Below are 18,988 nucleotides of genomic sequence, written 5' to 3'. Positions count from 1 at the left end.
TAGCTAGCAATCCTTTCTCATTTTTACTTATTATAGTTATTTTCTCCTCTTTTACTCGCAGCAGATAAGATTTTCCAAATTTTTTACCCGCCCTCCAGATAGATCCGATTTTTGTAGTTCAAACGACACTGCTTCTGACAAGCCTTTAAGAGGTCCCAAGCCTGGAATCTGCTAATATCTCGATTCTTATTCACGCGATTTTAATATCAAGCATAGCTTTTCATATTTGCGTGTTGCGATTCTTATTCATGCGTTTTGAATATTGTATGTTGCGATTCTTATTTACGAGATTTAAAAATCCGATATTGTGATTCATATTTACGCCTTTTTAAAAACCTATATAGCGATTCGTTTTCACGCAAGTTTTAAATTAATGTCTTGATTTGCTCATGTGGTTTATAATATCAAACATTGATTTTCGTATTTATATGTGATTTTAAAATAAGGCATTGGGATTCGCATTTGAAAAATTATGCATAATAATTCTTATTTATGCAATCAAAAAATTACGCATCATGATTCGTATTTACGCGATCTAAAAATTATGAATCGTGATTTGTATTTACGCGTTTTAAAAATTCTATATCCCAGTTTGTATTTTCTCATTTTCAAAATCGTATATCTAGTTTCATATTCATGTGATTTCAAAATCCATAATTGTTATTCATATTCACGCAATTTTAAGATCAACTATCGCGATTCTTGTAAGAAGTAAATTTTTTTAAAATTAGTTACTATAAAGGTGACTGTTTTTCTAATGACGATTATTAGTATATGTAAGTGTTACAACATCAGAGAAACTGGAAGGGAATATATTCAAAACTTACATTCTGTGCTTGCAAAGAAGAAAAAATAGGATTTGTCACAAGATGTTTGAAGATGAACTAACAACTAAATATAGCAAACATAAAAGATATAGCAAATAAAAGCAATCACTTAAAAAGGGATTTAATTTAATATTTTTTTTTGTTGGAAAGAGAATTAACTAACTCATCAAAATTTTATTTATACTTGCTGTTATTTATGCTATAAAAGGCAAAATTCTTATCAAATAAAAAACAATTATCTAAACAGTTGCTGATTGTCATGTAATTTTTCAAACTAAAATAGCAATTTTTGTATGTTATGGAGTTACTATATATTTCTACTTCACTGTTATTGATAAGTTTCAAAGGGCTCTAGTTAGATTAGGCTATAATATGAACATAATGATTCGGTTCATTGTTAAAGTTTTTTTTTTCCAATATAATTTAAAAAGTAATATTACTGATATATTTGCTATAAATCACATAACAGTATTTATTAAAAGTATTCTCAGTAGTTTTAATTTGCTAAACCATGTAGTTTTTCAAGTATTAATTGTCTCTTATGTGAACTGCGGAAAAATATAATTTCCAGCTTTATTTTTTCAATTGGTAATTTTTATTTTCACTAAATGTTAAGTAGCAATGTAAACATTTATATAATAATAGATTAGTACACAATTGTATGTCAACAGATTATTTATTATCTTAAACTGTCTGGAATTTATTATTAAAGGGTTGTGCTTGCGTAAAATTTACAATCGTGGAAATTCAGCTTTTTTGCCTTTTGGCTAATCTCATCCCTGTTTGTTACATAATTATTTTGTGTGAAGTCTATATTTAATACATATCTCTGCCCCTTTGATCATTTTTAAAAACTATTTTTCTGAACTATTGCATTTGTTTTGATTTTTGAAAACTAAAAACTAAGAATTTCAATATGTGTATCTTTTTTGCACATTTTAAATCTGACTAGTTCTTATTTCAACAACCAAATATTCACTTTAGTATATATAATGGCATTTTATATTTAAACTGCAAAAAATAGTTTCAATATTTGAGCATTCATTTATTTAGTTAGAATTTTAAACATTTACCAAATCATTTCCCATTTTTGTTGTTATTTATCTTTTTAAGCCATTTTTTTCTTCTTTTAACCCTCTGACTGCTCAATTTTTGGACCAAAATCGCTTTAAATATTGCATTTTTTTTATATTGCATAGTTCAAATCTATATATATTGGAGAATTGAAAAATGCATTTTTTTCTTTCTGGAAAATATTTTTTATGTAGATTTTTATCATGTGGAACTAAGTTGCCAGAAAAACTAATTTCAGATGTTATCACCAAAATAATTCTTTTTGAAATAAATTTCAATTGAATTACTGTTAATTTCTATTTATTGCATAATATAAAAAAGTAAAATGCATAATATTTAAGAATACATAAGGCACTAAGAAAAAAATACCTTTGCAGTTTAGTATGATAGAGTTCAAAGCAAGGTTCAAGGCAAAGTCCAACTTCACAATCTTTACACCAGATTGGTGTTTTCTTGCAAATTTTTTTGCCATTTGCATCTTTTCTTGAACAGCACACTAAAATCGCTTTCAGAATCTGAATCAGGAATGTGCACTCTGTGAACCGCTGAACGTTTTCTAGCAGCTATTTCTGATAAGAAAATAGTGACAAAGTGTGAAGTTTCCGCGGTAACACTATGCGCCTTCAAATACGACAATTTAGTGGACAACTAACGACATCTGTTAGTCAAAATGTAAATTGAACGTCTAATACTGCTTAAACAGGGAATAAACCGGATGCATAAATAAATAAGAAAAACATCAATAAAGGATGAAAAACACATGCCCGGGGAAATCGTGGGATGAGCTGATTTTGCTACAATTGAGTTGCCCGTGGAAATTGCGGAATGAGCAGTCAGAGGGTTAATCTACTACTTCAATATAAATTTTTTATAAAGTAAAAAATTTAAATGACCTTATGACTCATTACTTACATTTTTATTTACGCAGTTTAAAGTTCCTTGATCCTTAGTGGATATTCATTAGTGAAAAAGAATATTTAACAACTGAATATTCATTTTAGTACATTTTATTATATTTTGTGTGTAAAGTGCATAAAGTATTCTCTTTATTTGAATTCTAGTTTATCTAGTATATTTTAGTGCCAAAATATTGGCAGGAATATTAAAAAGTATATAGCACATTGTTACAAACTATTTATATTGATTGCATCTCTAATTATTTCTTAAATAACATTGAAAAAGTTGTTGTTGACATAAAAGTTTAATTTAGACATTTTTGGACAGTTGCCTAGCCTTAATTTTACTTTTTCTTTTTATTCTATTTTATTATTTGCATTTTACTAATAAAATTTTTCACATTAGCACAAAGATCTCCTTAAATTATACTATTTTTTTTATCTCATTCTAATTTCTGTGAAATTCAAATCTTTGTTGGCAAGTTTTAATGTAATATAATACCTAGATTCTTTTTCTATAATATTTTATTATTTTTTCAACGATTTATAAGACATAATATTTTAAAAGGAATCTTACAACAAAAAAAAATTTGTTAAATTTATTTTTTTAATTTTATTGCTTTCTCATTTCTTTATATTGTAATTTGTTTGCCTTGTAGAAGTTTGTATTACTTGAAATTTCTTCCATTTTCAACTATTTTCTAGGACAACTTGCTATCTTTCTTCTTTCCAATCATTAACACTAGTTTAAAATTTCTTAGGTTACATACAGGAATTTTAATTAGCTAGGAAATTTCAAGGTTGTTCGAAGTGCAAGAATATCTATCTTAATAAGTGTAATGCCGTTAATTTTTTGCATTAATTTACTGTAATTACTTACTAAAATTACAAATTTTACTTTTTGATAATGTTTATTTTACTTATTTTTGTAGAAAAATAAAAGTTTGCTTACTTACGATTTGTTAAATATTCTGTACTTATTTGTAAGCTTGATACCAGACAAAAATCAAAAGAGTGTCCAGGTTCTTAAAATATTAAGAAGATGAGTAGTTACAACTGAGCTTAGTTAATTGTTTCGAAACTAACCTTTAAGTTAAGAATTCTTGTCCTAACCAATCAGTACAATTAATTCAGAATACTGTATCACATAAGTATACTGTATTATGTATAATATAAGATTTTTTTTAAAGAAAAAGGAAAAAACCACCTTTTTTACAAAGGTTTGTCTGGTACTTACTTAACCAATCAGTACCATTAATTCAAAATACAGTATCTTATCCAAGTATTAATAAATTCAGATTTACTTTGCCAATATAAATGTTAATTGTTTCTTTAAATTGTGTTTTATTTATCAATTTTTGGAAAAACTTGTTTTGCTCATTTATTTAAAAAACAAAGTTGGTTTTGTTTCTTTAAAGTGTGTATATTTATAAATAAAACAGTCCTTCAATTCTTTACTTGTTTACTTTTGTTGAAAATGTCTAATTTGGAAAATTTTTAATGAAATTGAACTTTTTTTCTCTACTGGTTCAAATTTAAAGTATTCTCTATTCCTAATTATTAATATTAAATAGTTATTTTTCATGTATTTTTAAACAATTATAAAATATTGTTATCTAATATAAAAAATTCCTAGAAATAAAGTAGTATATGAAATTTTAAATTTATTTTCTGTAAGGTACAAGAGTTTTTTAATCCTAAATATAACTTTTTCCTATTTTAATGTTAACTATTTCCTTGACTAAACTGTTTCTCTTTTTTCTTCTGAAAGGCTGTTTTAATTAGTTTTTTAAAAATTTATCTTAAATCATTTATTATTAGTTTTTTTTTTATAAATTCTTAAATCACCCTCTCTTCATATTCTTTAACTCTCTCTTCATATTGGTTATAATTGTTTTGATTTGCTTTCTTCTGTTTGGTAAGTTTATCCCACCTCCACTTCTTGTTGCAATTCAGTTTATTCTATATTTTATTTTCATTTTCTATCTGGGTATTGATAATACTACTCGTTAATAGTTCCCATAAGAATATCTGTCTTTTTTTCTTTTCTTTTTTTTGTGTTCATCAGAGCATTTCTGCATTATATTACAACCAGCATAAGGACTGAACCCTACTTCATTTAAAACATGTTGCATATATATTGAAATATTATATATTATGATTGAATATGTTTTTTTCTTTTTAATAGAGCATGCACTATTTATTTTGCTTGTGATTGTGCTAGTCTTATTGAAGTATCAAAAACAATCCATACCTTTAATGATCATATACTATTGTACATAAATTTAAAAAATATATCATTTGAGATTTTTTTGTAACAGTTTACATCTGTATGTTAAGGGCACTAGCATTTTTATGGTGCTATCAATTTTTATAAAATGAAAATAATTAAATTCTATTGTTTTATAGAACTTGCTTATGAAAATATTATTTTTTTTCTCAATCAGTGATTTTTAATTTTTGTATATTGTTGCATTTTTATTTGTTTGCATTAGTATTTGTAATAAATGTTCATCTCGATTATAGAACTTGATGAAAACACATATGTAAAATGACAACAAATTAAAAATCTGTCAACAAATTAAAAATAAAATTGTTTACCATCAGTATCAGAATTTTCATTTTATTATTAACAGTAAATATTTCTTTCAAAAACATTAAATATTATGTAATTTTCAAATTATAATATATTATTAATTCATTTATTATTTTTACTGTTTTATATGAACAAAATATAAAAATGGTAAATTTTTAAATTTTGAGTATTCGAGTTCATATTTGAATATTAATTACACAAATAATCTTGACAGTTATCAAATTTAAATATTCTAATTTTTCTTTATTCAACTTCTTTTAGTCAAATTATTTATTTATAGTTTTTTCAACAAATTTGTGCTATTACATTTTATTGTGTTTTGTCTTTTTAATGAAAAAAGAGTTTTTCCATTGGTTTAATATTCTCAGCTTTTGCAATTAATCTGCTAAAGATGTATTTTTCTCATTAGTTTAAATAATAATACTGAATCTTATTCTATATGGAGTCATAAAAGTCCTTAAATATAAATATGTCAAAAGTTATGACTAGAGCCCGGATTTTGATGACCTAAAAAATCTCAATTAATGCCCTTAAAAAGGGCAAAAAATGTCCTTAAAAGTGTAAAAAATGCCCTTAAAATGCAAAAATTGCGCAAAAAATTCCTTATGACATGACTTAAATAGAAGTAAAAATATTGAACTGAAACAATGTTTTACTCTTTAAAATTATTATGAGTCGTTTCAAAAAATATAAAGCAATGCAATACTTGTTCTACGTTCATTAAAGTTTGAAAAATATGTTTTATATCCTAAAATAAAAAAAAAAAGGAAAATATATTGACTCCAAAACATTTTCATTTTGTATAGAAACTTAAATGAATATAACAACTTCCATCTCATAATATTACTAAATATCAGAATTACAGTGGATTATTAATTTTTTTTTTAATATTTTGAAATGTAAACGAGCGTCTCTTGTCTGAAAGCAAATTTTTATACCAGGAGAAGCTTCTTTCAACGTCTACTGATGTTATTGGTGCGTACTTGAAAAGGACGGTCACACTTACTGACAATTCTTCTTCAATTTGAAAAGATGTTGCTTCACCTTTTAATATCCTAGAGATTTTCTTCATTGTTTGGAGGCCAGTGTAATAATAAAAAAATATAAAAATTAGAAAAAATTAACAAAAAATTTTTAAAAAAATGCTTTAAAATGCAAAATACGCCCCAAAATTTAAAGAAAATGCCCTATAAATCTCAAAAAATGCTCTAAAGGACAAAAAATGCAAATGTCATCAAAATTCGGGCCTTAATTATGACAAATTAATTTGAAATACTAATTATTTATTTCATTTTTGAGCAATATAGAATTTTAAGCAAAAGAAGCAAAAGTACTCAAAGAAGCAAAAGTACTCAATTAATATACTTTAATGTAAAAGAATATTACTATAATATGTAAGTAAATTTTGAAGTGATTGACNAAATACTAATTATTTATTTCATTTTTGAGCAATATAGAATTTTATACTTTCAAGCAAAAGTACTCAATTAATATACTTTAATGTAAAAGAATATTACTATAATATGTAAGTAAATTTTGAAGTGATTGACTTCTTATGTAGAACTGTGTAACAAATTAATGTTTTTGAAAAATTGTATTCTTAAAATATTGATAAGAGAAATAATATAGTTTTGTTCAGTTTTTTCCCCCTTCGTGTGTGCAGCTTGTATATTTAACTGATATTTAGTTATTAATTTCAAAGTGTTTGTCAAGTCAGTTTGAATATATCACTGTCATTAACTATTTAGTAACTATAAAGTGTTTCTCCACTGCAGGGTTACAAAAATAGTCAAGGTTTCTTCTGAAAATTCCCCACAAGCTTTATGGAAACGACAAAATAGGAGTTATTTTTGCCTCTAAAATAGGATATAATGGAATTTTTTTCTTCTAAGTAGTTAAAAACAATTCGGTATACCCTTAAACTATCCTTTTCAACTGTTGTGTAGTAAAAAGGGAAAAAAAACTTCCAGATTTCTTCAGTGAATTTGCCTCAAATTTCATATAAATTTCAATCACTGAAAGGTAATAGTTTTTAAACTCAGACTAAGATATAATAATAAAATCTTACAATGTAACAGTTGAAGATCTATTCGTGTTTTCCAATCACCATATGGCATAATATTTTTTTTTTTTAATTTTCTTTTTGTCTTCCATCCTCTAGCAAACCAGGAAAATTTAATGTTCAAACAATTTTATATTCTTGAGAAAAATTTAGAATTTTTTTTGTAAAGCTTTTTTAAGGTTTCAACTTTTTATTACCAGGAAAAAAATTATTTTACTTGTGCAACTGTTTCTCCTTCTCTGAAACCAAGGTCTTTCTTTCTTATGCGTGTAATTGGAAAAGTGCAATTAGTCATATTTGTTCTATAAATTTTACTTATTCATTCAAAATGATTATTGTTTGTAAATATTCATGATAAAAATAAGAAAATGATTAATTGTTTAAATATATGTAAAAGTAAAATTGATTCTATTGCAACTTCCTTTTATTATTCAAATTCATGTTATAATTTTCTTAATTTATACATTGCACCTAATTACATTTTTAAAATGTAAATCTTTAGTTAATTTTTTTTAATAGAAGTATAAGAAAAAATCTATAATTGTTAATTATATGATTTCAAAGTTTGGTTTAAATTTATATGGTTTCTTTTTGTACCATTTAATATTTTATTAATTAGTAAATTTTAGAAATATTGTGAAAAATAATTATTCTGGAAATTTCCGAATAAAATTCCTGGAAATTTTCTCTAGAACTTTGTCGGACATCTTGCTTTAGACAAGCATGGAAAAATTAAATAGTGAAAATAATAGCTAATGAAAAACTTTATCAGCTAAAATATACTGATTCCAGATGCAAAATATAATTTTAAGTTAACTTATTTTGGGTTTAAAATTTATATTTTTTACTAATGTATTAGCATATTTAGTCAGTCTAAAGGTATTTGTTGTCAAAATAGATAATTTTTAGTTCATAGTGTTTTATTTAATCTTTACTTAAGTTTTTATTTTCACAAAGTGACAAAAAAACATAATTTTCTTCTAACTTTTTTAATTTTGTTATGTGTTTTTAAAATTTCTTTCCATGTGCTTACCAAAGGTTTTTAATTTTTATTTTATTGCTTTAACAATAATAATTTTTCGTATAAATAAACCCAATCCACAATTTTTTTATAAATATTTTTATTTCACAATAAAACAATTTGATTACATTCATTATGGCGGAAAATGTAGTGAATGAGTATGAAATCATGTTCTCAGACTGACTAGTCTGTCTGTGATCATAATGAACTACACTGATGACATTTCTATTCTATAAAATTACACTTGTAAGACAAACACAAAACACTGCATAAATCTGTATGTCGAGTTTGCATTATTTCTCTTTTCCCAGTTTATAACATAATATCTTTCATGAAAACTATATTTAGGGTTGATATGACTATGACTAATTATAGGCGAAGTTTGTCCAGGCCCTATGCAATTCTTTCACTTAGTGATTTTTGATCATTATATTCAATCGTCATATTTTCCTCCGCCAAAAAAAATTTTTTTTTCATGAAATCAAACTCATTTGCATTTTGTCTTGGGATGGAGGATCAATTTGTTAATAATTAATTTGACTATTTATTTTAAATAAATTATTTCCCAATATTTTTGTAAAGTATCTTTACCTTTTTATGCACCTAATATTTGAAAAGACTATGCCCTCAATATAATTTTCAAAATGAAGAATTAAAAAATTTTCTTATAGTTCAAAACTGCTGTTAATAGTATTAATAAATATTATATTTACTTTAGCGTGTCTAGCAACTTTTACAATTTAAGAAAACAATTTTTGTAGTAATAACGAAATTTATATTTTGATTTCTGATTTTGAGGTTTATAAATTAGATTTAAAATGATTTTTACTGCTATGACAAGTCACTTATTGATAACTATTACTTATAAACCACTTGAAAATTAACTATTAGTGAAATAAAAAATAATTCTGCTCACTTTGTTATAATAATTTTTTTATGGAAATACATTTCTCAATAAGTGTGGAAGTTAGCATCAATGTTTTAATTCATAAATATTTTATTGTTTCGTAATTAATAAATGTTATTTTTGAGGTAATATTTTGCTTGATGTAATGGTAGGGGAATTTTCAAATCCAGCGCCTTGTCTTTTAGCTTTTTTGTTTTATTCATTTAGTAAATTTTCAGGAGTCTAAAAAGAATTGCATATTTCTGTCTATGTTATTCTATATTATGTAAAACAAAGTTCACCTTAAATAGTCAAGTTAACATCATAAACTTTATACAATGACTTCATGATAAATACAAAGTTATCTAATAACTTTATGACACAAAAAGCTTTCATTTACAAGGTGACATGAGGAATGGCGACCAGCACCAGTGATGAGGTGGGGAATGACGTACCGAAATGCGTTTTAAACGCTACTATTTTCAACGCTTGAAGCGTATATGAGGACACAAAATACTCTTTCAACATATTAACACAAAATAAATAAATAAATGTAACATAGAAGTTCGATGCAAGTGATAAAAATGGAGAAACTGTAAGGCACCCCATAACAATTTGTTGCACTTAAAATTATCAAATTGTTACAAAAACTATATAATGGTTAAATAACATTAAAATGATATGCAAAAATCTTGCGTATCTAATAAAAGCTCATTTTTTATGAAGAATACAAAAGAAATAGTATTCGTTTGTGAACTATTAAAAAGTATTTCCTTTTTTTAAATGCTATTTTGCTAATATTTAGCTTAAAATTAATCTGATTTTTCCTAGATATCCACAGTAAATTTCGTTTCCAATCATCACAATTATACGCAGTTTACAAATTTACATTCGAATCTGATAAACTGCATTTGTTAACTGATAATTAGGTAGTAGAACATCTAATACTTTGTGCTTTTAACATGTTTTGTGTCAATTGTTAGTATAAACCTAATCTAATACTATAAAATATCTAATACTTGATATGTACAAATCTTATTGATTTGTACTTCTATCTCAACTTGCACAGAAAGTTAAAGAAAGCTTCTTATATATACAAAATAATTTACAAATATCTGATATATTTTTTCAAAGTAGCATCCAATTACAAAGTCACATAAAATATTTAAAAAAAATTAAAATAGAGGAAGTAAAACATTATTTAATCTAGTTGAGAATTGTATTCTATAAGCTTTCAAGATGTTTTCACAGCACTATAAGGTCTTAAATATTACATTATAAGTTCTGGATACACGAGAATGTTAAGGCTATTATTTGAGCTATCATTTCTACTAATTTTTCTTCTTCTTATTTTAGGTACAATAAATAAATTGATCACATTATAACTGTATATGCTAAGAATATCTTAACATTTACTTCATTAATGTTGTACCATAATTGAGTGCATTATTTTTGCAAAATTGATCTTAGTGGGTAGTAATTTTTTTTATTTTGATAATATTTTAGTTTTGGATGCCAATTTTGATTTTCTGTGCACCATAATCATGACTTCAATATAAGTTACAATTTCTTTTGCTGTTGTTGCTGCTGCTGTTTCTTAATTTGTTTTTCAACATGCTTTTTGAAAACTGCCATGTCATAAGGAAGCGGTGGCATTTTTGGAGTGTTTCTTTGCTTGAGGAAGAGAAATGCTGCAATCAAGCTGGATATGACCACTATGGAAAGGAGCAATATTAGGGACGCTGCGAATCCTGAGGAAGACATACATACTTTGCTCTTTTCAGTTGTGATTCTGTTTGTATCGTCGTCGGTTTTATTTTGGTAGGGAGAAAACGTGAGGTCTTCAACTGCTACAACTTGAAGTATGCTGTTCAGCCCTATCTCCCTGACTTCGCCCTTGCCGACAATTGCCTGCCTTTTTCTTCTCCTGTGTATGCTGCATTGTTCTTCACATTGGTGTCTGCAAATTTGTACTGTGCACTGTATGTGGACTTCTGTCGAATCAGGGAATTTAAAAGCTTGGAAGTGAGCAAAAGATAACACAGATGCTGATGATCCGAAATTCTTCACTTTGGTGAATCGGCTCATTAATTTTGGTCTGGTAATACAACCGGAAGAGTCAACCAATTCTATTGGTGCTCTGTTGCCATCGTGGGCGATGCAATTACGTACCATCATGTCGAATTTACTTTCGTCGTCTTTAATTGCGAGAACCAGTGTCATGGTTTGACCTATGCGGACGATTCCAGCAACTTCATTTGCCCAAGGACCTTTACCCACTTGGATTTGCATCCAGCAACCCACATTGTCACCAGCAAAGTCTGCTCTCACTACTTGAAGCATGTCAACATTGAAAGGTCGGAATGTGACTGTTTTTTCATACTGGTCATGCCAGTTGCATCTCAGCTTTCGTGCTTGATCCCAAACTTCTTGCACAAGTGGATCGTATTGCACCACGACTGTGTTTTCGAAGTAAGATCCAGTTTCGGTGGGACCATAGTGTCCCGATGGAGAGTTTCCTTGCATTCCACAGCTGTTGATGGAAATGTCAAACTGGACACTGTTATGGCCTGATCCAGCTGGTAAATGTACACACCTTCCGTAACTGAAATGTCCTTTGCTATATATAATGCCGTGGAAAGGCTTGTCGAAATCAATGGATACCCTCATTAAATTCTTTTCACATTTCACATCAAGATGCACGATTTTTGGCATTTCGGGTGAAATGATTGGCCATCTGTCTTCATCAGCAGCACTCTCGTGGTCATGTAAGCCAGGGAAGTTGTTTATCTCGGAACTGTATGTTGCATCATTGGGTGGAAGAACCTGACCATACAGCGCAATCGGCGCGCTTTCTTCTTTTGCCTGATCGTATACATCAGATGCCTTAGCTCTGACACTTACCTGACTTTGTTTCGATTCCTCTGGAGTTATTATTCTGTTGTTTAGATTTAAATTCGGACTCAGAGGAAAGTTGGAGTGTTTTAGCTGTGGTCCTGGTTCCGGTTCTGCAAAATCGGGGAATGGAAATCCATGACCTGGAATATTTTGTTGCAGTGGATCACCATGGGTTTTCGCAATGTGTGCTTGCAACTCATCGAAAGGACCACCGTTTAATTTCTCAGCATGTTGCAGTTTATGAATGTCTTCGTGCAAATCTTGTGGCGAGCTTTCAACTCCGGATACTGGATGTACTTCAACTGAATGTGAAAACGAATGCTTTACTACTTCATTTTCATGCTGTGGGGCTGAGAGTAAGTGTGCAAGATCAATATCAACAGGACCTGTTTGAGGCAATATGGGCACTTGATGCTTTATTTCCTGAGAAGGTTCGCCAATATGCCCCGATTCAATGTCGTGTGTTGGTAGAAGGACCGGAATATTCTTTTGATGATTTTTTTGTTTCAATTTACGTGGAGGCAGACCATTGTGGAGGAATTCATTTGGATTGTGGTTTACTAATGGTGGATGAACTTGAAAGTTTGGTAAAATTGGAGGCCTGTTTTGACCATTTTGATCTGGTTTTATGTTTTGAGGAATTGTAGCTTCTTGTATTTGGAGTTTGAAGTTATTCCTTGGTGGATATTGAAGATTGGATAGTACGTGCTTATGCTGCTGACTTGCAGCTGGTTGATGAGGGCCATTGTTAAACTGCAAATTCGGTTTTCTGTTTTGTGGTGGATTTCTTTGTTTGTTTCTCTGAAGTTCTGGTCGAAGTTTCTCAGGTGGACCATTTGCAGGCCTTCGATTAGTGTTTCTGTTTGATGGTGCTCCAAACAGATGTCCATTGTTTTTCGGCAAAATGAAGCTTGATTTAGGCAAAATCAGATAATTTGATTGCTGTTGAGGAATTACTGGCAGATGAAGTTGTAGCGAATCTCGTTTTGGTTGCGGTTTTGAGGGTGGGATATTCTGTGACTGAATGGGCTGAATGCCTACTCCAGATAACACGTCACCGCAGTATAACTGAAACAAAGAAAAAAATAACAAATGAAAATTATGTTCAACAAAAGTATGTATTAAAGCTAATAAATTTTAATTGAATCGAGAATTATCCTATTTTATAAAATGATTTTAAATTTGAAGTGTACAAGTAAGAAATTATGACGAATTAAAATAATTAGGTAGGAAAGCTAAATACCGGATTATCCTAATGTCGGAGCATTGCTCTGAATTCTAAAAAGAAAACTCAGTTTCTGTTTTTTTTTTTTTTTTCAGTAATAGACTTTACATATAACACATACATTATATTACATCTAAAATTAATTATATGATAGTATTATTAAACAATAACCCACAAAACACCGGTTCCAAAAATTTTTTTCCTAAATAAAAAACACCTATTTGAAAAAAGTGGTAGTGAATACCAAGTGAAAAATTTCTTTTTTCTACTTGACACCATAACTCTAAGTTATAGGAGTAGAATTCTAAATTGCATTTTAATCCTCTTAATAGTTTTTCCAATTAAAGGAATAATTGATCGTTACACTACATCCTTTAGTATCTTTCGTAGCGGGTAAACTGCAAGGTTATCATCTACTCGAATTTGAAATATGAAGCATGCTATATTTAAGATTTTCCATTAATTTTTTCTGACAAAATTATACTAATACAATTTTGCAATCAGTAAGTATGTATATATGTCCATGCTAGGCATATATATGTCTTTGTTTAGGAGAAATTTATGTAAAAAAAATAATTAGGATATAATTAGCGGCGTCCATATTGGTTTGCGTTTTTTAAAACTGTGATAACATTATATTTTAAAAAAAAAAGGAAATCTTTAATCTCAACAAATTAGCAGTTTTAAGTTGTTTTGTTTTTCTTTTTTTTTCGAAATTCGATCAATTTATTCAATTTTTATCAGAATAATTTTTAGTACTTTTTTGCAATTTTATTTTGCCACGGTGTGAAGGAAATTACAAAGGTGTGTAGAAACCTGCATAAAGAATGTTATGGAATAAAAGGTTTTATGGTATGATTGTTAGTCCTAGATTTATTAAACTTATAGTAGAGGAAAAAGTGTTGGCTGATCTACTGTTTGCTGAAATGCAACTACAGAGTTGATATTTACGTGCTGTTAAGACCATTTCGATTTATTAAATTTACGAGAGTATTTTTTTTCCTTCAATATTCCAATTACTGCAATTTTATGTGAATCTCAAGTACAGTTGATAATTTTCAAATCCAGGTATCCTTTTATTTTGTTACTTTTTACGTACTAATTAAATGTGCTTGCATAAAATTATAAGGATTCAATATTTTATAAACAAAATAAACTTTTTCTTCTTGACTTTTAACCCTTTGCATTCCAAAAACAATCACCTCTCTAAAATTAAAATATTTTGTCACTTAATAAATATTAACCATGTTATTTTAAGAATTTTAAAAATTATATAAACATGCTGTATTCTGCATTTTAAAGTATATACAGCAACCTCACTGTCTGTTGTCCGTTAAGATCCGACACGAACTGCACATAAATTCGTAATGGATGGAATAGGGGACACTCCGCGACCTACGTGCACAGATAAATTGTACTACTAGGACTAGGTATTTTAAATGATTTAGTGCTATATTAGTTCATAAACAGCATTTTAAAGTACTCGGTGTGCAGAGGGTAAAGTAAAAATAAAAGAAACAGTAATGAATGAGAAGAAACCATGAGAGTTGATGAGAAGAGCGAACAGAGTCTTTTATAGTTATTTTAAAAAATTATAAGTAAGCAAAATTGTTTATGTTAACTAATAGATCTTACTAGAATCATAAAAAGGAAATGTTTAAACGTAGGAACTGCTGGGGGGTGGCACAAGCGTAAACTAACATAATTATTTTGAGTAACATTAATTTTAAATGAATAATTTCAACTTTCATAGAAAAACCTTTTTTATGCCAAGAAAGAACAATATTACGAAGCAATCATCGGGGTTGCTGAGCGGCAGAAACAGGGAGCTTAGCCTCCAAGTATTTTTGTATCATTTGTTTTAGTATTTTTCATCAAACTAAATACACATCTAATCATTATTTTTATTATGGTAATGAATGTCATACAGTGACTTGATAGATGAAAAATCTTCATAACTTTTATATTTAGTAACGAACTTTATTAATATACAAAGAATATATATATATATATATATATATATATTCTTTGTATATTAATAAAGTTCGTTACTAAATATAAAAGTTATGAAGATTTTTCATCTATCAAGTCACTGTATGACATTCATTACCATAATAAAAATAATGATTAGATGTGTATTTAGTTTGATGAAAAATACTAAAACAAATGATACAAAAATACTTGGAGGCTAAGCTCCCTGTTTCTGCCGCTCAGCAACCCCGATGATTGCTTCGTAATATNTTTTTTTTTTTTTTTTCAGTAATAGACTTTACATATAACACATACATTATATTACATCTAAAATTAATTATATGATAGTATTATTAAACAATAACCCACAAAACACCGGTTCCAAAAATTTTTTTCCTAAATAAAAAACACCTATTTGAAAAAAGTGGTAGTGAATACCAAGTGAAAAATTTCTTTTTTCTACTTGACACCATAACTCTAAGTTATAGGAGTAGAATTCTAAATTGCATTTTAATCCTCTTAATAGTTTTTCCAATTAAAGGAATAATTGATCGTTACACTACATCCTTTAGTATCTTTCGTAGCGGGTAAACTGCAAGGTTATCATCTACTCGAATTTGAAATATGAAGCATGCTATATTTAAGATTTTCCATTAATTTTTTCTGACAAAATTATACTAATACAATTTTGCAATCAGTAAGTATGTATATATGTCCATGCTAGGCATATATATGTCTTTGTTTAGGAGAAATTTATGTAAAAAAAATAATTAGGATATAATTAGCGGCGTCCATATTGGTTTGCGTTTTTTAAAACTGTGATAACATTATATTTTAAAAAAAAAAGGAAATCTTTAATCTCAACAAATTAGCAGTTTTAAGTTGTTTTGTTTTTCTTTTTTTTTCGAAATTCGATCAATTTATTCAATTTTTATCAGAATAATTTTTAGTACTTTTTTGCAATTTTATTTTGCCACGGTGTGAAGGAAATTACAAAGATGTGTTGAAACCTGCATAAAGAATGTTATGGAATAAAAGGTTTTATGGTATGATTGTTAGTCCTAGATTTATTAACTGTTAAACTTATAGTAGAGGAAAAAGTGTTGGCTGATCTACTGCTTGCTGAAATGCAACTACAGAGTTGATATTTACGTGCTGTTAAGACCATTTTGATTTATTAAATTTACGAGAGAATTTTTTTTTTTCATAATTCCAATTATTGCAATTTTTTGTGTATTTTTTAAAAAAAAATTTCTTCAAATCATAGCCCAAAATACCCATTGTTGTATCTCTCGCGACTATTGTTTTATAAACCCGTGTTTGACTCGATGTTTAAAATAAGAAAACAAATAAATAAAAGAATAAGAACTAAGATATTATTAGATATGAATCTCGTTTTTTTTTTATTAAAATTTTTAAAAATACTAAGACCGATGAGAGAATAAAAACTATTCCCAAAACAAACTGTTAAAATAAAATAAATAAATTAGGGTATCGTTGCATAAGGTTACTGATATATATTATAAAATTTCTTCTAATTTATTACTTTGTATTGTGTTACACATTCTGCGTTCCTCAGTTTAATTTTTTTCCTTCTCAAGTACAGTTGATAATTTTCAAATCCAGATATCATTTTATTTTGTTTCTTTTTACTTACTAATTAAATGTGCTTACATAAAATTATAATGATTCAATATTTTATAAACAAAATTAACTTTTTTTCCTCTGGCTGTTAACCCTTCGCACTCCAACAACAATCACCACTCTAAAATTAAAATATTTTGTCACTTAATAAATAATAACCATATTGTTTTAAAAATTATATAAACATACAGTATTCTGTATTTTGAAGTATATCATCACCTCCTACATCAAGAAGCCTCCACACGGTCTTTCATAAGTAGTCCGCGCAGACTGTTTAAAAAGTGAAACAGTTGTGCGAATAAACCCAAAACCTTTTATAAAAGTAATTGAGAGAAATTTATCTTATATATTTGAGAATTGAATCTGCAGTGGTTGACAAGTGAATAAGGCAAACCAATAATATTCATAAATTAAAAAAAATTTTAGTCATATATTTGCTACCACTTTCCTATTTTAACTATATTCTGTATTAAAAGACTCGTTCGGTAAGTGGATATCCTTCATAGTGGTCTGATCGGACTACCTATAAAAAACCGTGTGGAGGCTATACAGGAACCTCACTAACTGCTGTCCGTTAAGATCCGGCACGAACTGCACATAAATTCGTAATGGATGGAATAGGGGACACTGCGCGACCTACGTGCACAGATAAATTGTACTACTAGGACTAAGTATTTTAAATTATTTAGTGCTATATTAGTTCAAAAACAGCATTTTAAAGTACTCGGTGTGTAGAGGGTAAAGTGAAAATAAAAGAAATATTAATGAATGAGAAGAAACCATGAGGGTTGATGAGCGGAGCGAACAGGGCAGAGTCTTATAGTTATTTTAATAAATGATAATTAATCAAAATTATTTATGTTCACTAATAGATCTTATTAGAATCATAAAAAGGAAATGTTAAAACTTAGGAACCTGCTAGGTGTGGCACAAGCGTAAACTGACATAATTATTTTGAGTACATTAATTTTAAATGAATAATTTCAACTTTCATAGAAAAACTTTTTTTATGCCAAGAAATAACAATATTACGAAGCAATCATCGGGGTTGCTGAGCGGCAGAAACAGGGAGCTTAGCCTCCAAGTATTTTTGTATCATTTGTTTTAGTATTTTTCGTCAAACTAAATACACATCTAATCATTATTTTTATTATGGTAATGAATGTCATACAATGACTTGATAGATGAAAAATCTTTATAACATTTATATTTAGTAACGAACTTTATTAATATATAAGGAATTTTGGTACTTTTAATTTTTTTTTATTAAAAAAAAACATGCGATTACTGCTTATATTGATGATCAAATTTTACGTTTTTTGGTGCACATTCCTTCACTACATTCTATTACTTCTAACCGCTTACATATATTCACACACACATATATATACAAGGTCTGGCTATTAATTTCCAGGACTTATGGAATAACTCAGAAGAAAAAAAAGTTAAACACATAGCCATTTAATATTATTTGAAGTAATCCCCATCAGCCGTAATGCACGTCTGTGCTCGGCTGTACAAATTTCGGAAAGAAGTTTTAAAGTCCTCTTTTGGAATGCTCTTTAATAGCGACGTTACAGTTTTCGTGAAGGCTTCGACATCCTGAAATCTTTTTTCCTTCAGTGAATTTTTCTGCTTAAGAAACAGGAAAAAGTGTGTGCTAGGTCTGGCGAGTATGGTGGATGCTGCGACTCAACGACACCATGCTGAGCTAAGAATCGCCTCACAGGCAAACGCAATGTGTGGACGCGAACTTTTTCAATTGTTTTCCGGCTTGCGTACGAACTGCGGCCGAACTGTGTGCGGATCATCTTCCACGCTTTCGCGTACGAAAGCGTTTAAACCATTCAAAAGTTCTTGAGCGAGATAATACTTCCTTGCCGCAAAC

The 18,988-nt window shown here is 28.2% G+C and overlaps 1 protein-coding gene across 2 annotated transcripts in view; it reads right to left on the bottom strand.

The window, feature by feature from the left end:
• Positions 1-8,595: 8,595 nt before the first annotated feature.
• LOC107451110 (uncharacterized) overlaps positions 8,596-18,988 on the bottom strand; it is a 114,153-nt gene continuing 103,760 nt past the window's right edge. For both annotated transcript variants that reach the window (XM_071182004.1, XM_016067103.4), the window contains exon 3: positions 8,596-13,328. In XM_071182004.1, the coding sequence (XP_071038105.1) occupies positions 10,923-13,328 (2,406 nt within the window). In that variant the 3' untranslated portion in view covers positions 8,596-10,922. The remainder of the gene's footprint in view (positions 13,329-18,988) is intronic.

This window comes from Parasteatoda tepidariorum, chromosome 6 (genome assembly GCF_043381705.1).
Source record: "Parasteatoda tepidariorum isolate YZ-2023 chromosome 6, CAS_Ptep_4.0, whole genome shotgun sequence".
Taxonomy (NCBI): Eukaryota; Metazoa; Arthropoda; class Arachnida; order Araneae; family Theridiidae; genus Parasteatoda; species Parasteatoda tepidariorum.
Note: the sequence above shows the minus strand (reverse complement) of the source record. Positions and strands in the feature narration are given on the sequence as shown.